This window comes from Otolemur garnettii, unplaced genomic scaffold (genome assembly GCF_000181295.1).
Source record: "Otolemur garnettii isolate 467f Iridium unplaced genomic scaffold, OtoGar3 scaffold00012, whole genome shotgun sequence".
Lineage (NCBI taxonomy): Eukaryota > Metazoa > Chordata > Mammalia > Primates > Galagidae > Otolemur > Otolemur garnettii.
Window position 1 is genome coordinate 3,390,902 of NW_003852407.1, and position 4,024 is coordinate 3,394,925.

General features: G+C 50.6%; 1 protein-coding gene across 1 annotated transcript in view; it reads left to right on the plus strand.

Annotated features, from left to right (window-relative positions):
* Window positions 1–4,024, plus strand: part of MYO5B (myosin VB) — a 316,910-nt gene that overhangs the window by 290,527 nt on the left and 22,359 nt on the right. Inside the window, exon 29 of the mRNA XM_023510163.1 lies at window positions 3,735–3,933. Coding sequence (XP_023365931.1) covers window positions 3,735–3,933 — 199 coding nt within the window. The remainder of the gene's footprint in view (window positions 1–3,734; window positions 3,934–4,024) is intronic.

Here is a 4,024-nt window from a genome sequence, read left to right on the forward strand (position 1 = left end):
CCCCCACCACCAGTGGCGTCTGCTCTCTACCTGCAGCTGCCTTCTAGCCCCTGTGCATCTCTCCCTGTTCTTGTCCGATCATTCTGATGGAGGGAAGCCCGGTGTGTGAGACCGTGTAAACCCCTGCACGCTGTTGCGTCACCACCACATACAGAGTTACCAGGACAAGATGCAGCTCTTTCCTTTCTCTCATGTTTTCCCCATGGTTATGGGACCACATGAACCCCACTTTCAAGATAATGACCAAAACCTGGGGGGCTTGGTGGAGAAATACTGTCGGCAGGTGCCCAAAATGCAGGTGACAGGAGAAGATGGGAAAATGGGAGTTCTCAAGCCTTCCCTTTCTTTTTTTCCATTTCCAAACCTTGCCTACAATCACCTTGCTTCCCTGGGCTTTCTGCCTGCCTGTCTTTCCTCTACACTGGACACACTGTTTTTCTGTCCTTTGTTTCTAGCAAGACTGAGGATTGGGGATATTTGAATGAAGACGGAGAACTCGGCTTGGCCTACCAAGGCCTAAAACAAGTTGCCAGGTCAAACCCATTCCTCCTCGTGTCTGCTTTGTCCGTCGCATCTGCTGTGTCCACGCTTCATTGTTTTTCAGCTAGAGTGGGTGTAAAGGCACAGGGGATGATTCATGCGAAGTCTGGCTGGTAGCCTCTGGAGCTGCCCGTCTTATCACTGTGCCCAGGCTGTGCGGATGCTTGTTTGGGTCGAAGTGATGGCACTTGGTGGCCCACTTGAACCTTAGAAACCACCTGGTCCAGTGGTTTCCTCCTATAGGATGAGAGCACTGGAGACGCAGATGAGGGGAGCTTATGTGCGGACAGGGTCCACCATGTGCTGCCGCCTGCATGGGGTCAGCCCTGAGTGTTGGCCTGATCTGTGCTATGGGCTCTGCTCCATGTGCAGCCCCAGAGACTGTGCATATGGTGGTCCCATCTTAAGGAATCCCTATAGCTGATGACAACCAACTGTGTGTGGTGTCTACCCTCACAGCACCTTTGTAGGGGTAAGGACAGTGACACTTGGAGAGTCTAAGAAACTTGCAGAAAAAGCAGGAGGTTCACAGTTACCTGGTTCCATCTGAAAGCACAACCTGCACCTGAAACCCACTGGCCTTCAGCAGCGGGTGAGCAATTGGGCAGAGTGGTGAGGCACACACAGAACATGGTACAGTCACGCTGTGCGCTGGTTTTCAGCATGTGGCTTTAGGGGCTGTGGCACAGCTTTGTTCCTTTGAGCCTCCCAACGAGAGTTGGGGGGGTGGGGGTGGGGGTGGTCATCAAATGTTTCCTAGAAGAGGAAGCAGGCTCTGCGAGGTGACAGGAGCATGGCGCCCAGCTCCCCCAGCCTGGCCAGGGCACAGCAGAAGAGGAGCCTGCGCCCTCATGCTGGTCCTCCCTGCTAGTGAGGCAGCAGCAACACAGTCATCTGGTCACAGGCAGACTCTCTCTAGGCTCAGATGGGGCCCCATCACCTGTGAGAAAGGTGACATGCTGGGTTCAGTTTCCTCCTCGGTGGACTGTCATCAGAATAGGACCTTCCTCACAGGGTGATTATGAGGAATGAGCTTAGTGCAGGTGGAGCGGTTAGCACATGCCTGGCATGGAATGAGCATGGAGTGAATACGAGCTGTTACTTCTTCACTGCCCTCGTTGTTATTCAGCAAGATCAGATTCCTGTCCCATGTAGAAGTTTGCTTTAGTCGGGGAGGAAGTCCCGTGTGAAACCAGGGGACTCCTTCGTGCCTGTTAGGTTGGATGTGGCCTAATGAGTAAGCAAAGGAATTCATTAGTAAAGCACAGGCCTGTGCCTCACAACTGGTCTATCCCTAGACTAGCCTGAGGGGTAGGTGGGAACTTTGTACCTTTCACAGAACCCAGGCGTAGTCACTCTGCCTTGGTTTATTCACAGAATAAGAAAGACTCAAGCGGTGAGCGCACACACGTCAGGAGGTGTGTCCTCAGGGATGCGTTCCTAGAACCCAAGTCTCTGGTCTCTCTTGTTAAACTTATGACTTACCAGTGATCACTTTTTATATATTGTAACTAACAGATACTATCTAAATGCTGTATGTCAGCTAAAATGCCGATTTAATTACACAGTTATCCTTCACAATCTTCACGTTGTTATTTTCCTTTGGTAATACTACCCGTGGCGAATGGGTGAATTCCTCGTTGCTTCGTTTGTGTAACCTTGTTGAGAAGCCAAGGGGAGCCAGGCATCCCCCCTCAGGCCACTACAGACCTGACTTGGCTCCTTGAGATGTGGGTGTTTCCATCTTCAGCATCAACTTTACCCTCTCTGGGCTGCCTTGTAGGTGTGCTCCCTCCTCTCCCGTCTTATCACCTCCTGAACCAATGAGACTGCAATAAATGTGGTGCCTATCTCCTCCCTGCTTCCAGGGCCCCCAAGCTCTCATAGCTGTCCCCCAGGCACCCGCCAGTCCCTGACTCCTGCCAAACTCTGGCCATACTCTTTATCTGCACCCCTGGAAGAGCCTGGGGTGACTTTTCCCCATGTGGACCAAGTCAGAAAGTTTATACCCTGCCTTTCTTGGGAGTCTGCTGCCATGGCTTAGAGAGAGGTTCGAGTAGTTAAGTCGAGGAAGACAGCACTATAGTCCTCTTAGCAGTTAACTTCCTGGAGAGGACTCGACACTCTCATCCTCGTTAATTCCCTGCGTTCTAATTGTCCAGGTAACTGGCACCCCCTGGTCTTGTGCCTTTTGGACTCAGACTTAGGAAACTTCTCCCCAGTCTTTTCCAGACCTTCTCTGGGTCTCTCTGCTTCTTGTCATGACACCATTTGATCTTAAACCGCCCCTCCCCCCCAGATCATTTGCAAATAGTCTTAGTTTCTTGTTTTGCACTGGAGCGGAGCTGTACTTAAAAATTGTGTATATGAGAAAAAAATCAGGGGAGGAATGATGAAGATAAGTAGGAAAGGGGCTAATATTTTGCCTTTCTGAAACTCGTGGAGAATCCACTATACAAAAAATATGCAAATATATCTTTAGTTCAGTGTACTAGAGTTTTTTCCTAAGGAGATTCTAGTGGACTTTGAGGCAGATGTGTGGATCTTTATTAAAAGATCTTTATTTAAAAGATACTTTGAGGCTCAGAGCCCATAGCACAGTGGTTACAGCACCAGCCACATACACCAAGGCTGGCAGGTTCAAGCCCAGCCCAGGCTAGCTAAACAATGACAAAACAAAAAATACCTGGGCATTGTGGCAGGCACCTGAAGTCCCAGCTACTTGGAAGGCTGAGGCAACATAATCGCTTAAGCCCAAGAATTTGAGGTTGCTGTGAGCTGTGACACCATAGCACTCTACTAGGGTGACATAGTAGCACTCTGTCTCAAAAATAAATAAATATATTTTAAGAAATTTATTTCTACTAATAAAATTTGACATGGATGCAGTCTCTCAATCCCAAACCAATACACTGCTCACAGAGTGAGGAACAAAGGTTGAGAAAAAGGCCTAAGACCAGGGTGCCTTTGGCCTTGGTTTCCTGTCGTCTGAGAGGACGGCAGTTTGGCCTGCTTGCCTGGCGGTATCCCCAGCATCTGTTCCCCTGCTGCGTTCCCCTGCCGTTAGGGATGTGTGGTGCTGCTGCTGTGTGCTTGGCTGTTCCCCTGTTGTGTTCCTGTCTGTGGCCCCTCACTTGGGAGCACTGACCTGGGCCACCTGGTCATATGTCCTCTGTCCTCTGTCCCTTGTCCAGGTTGCTGGAGGCACAGCTGCAGGCCCAGAGCCTAGAGCACGAGGAGGTGGTAGAGGGTCTTAAGGGCCAGCTGGAGGCCCTCAAGGAGGAGATGGACAAACAGCAGCAGACCTTCTGCCAGACGCTGCTGCTCTCCCCAGAGGCCCAGGTGGAGTTTGGTGTCCAGCAGGAGCTTTCCCGGCTGACCAATGAGAATCTGGTGAGTAGCCACACCTAGTGGATCCCAGCTCTTAGAATTCACTTTCTAAAAGAAAATGGGATTGAGGATGGCCTTAGCGCTATATCAGGAG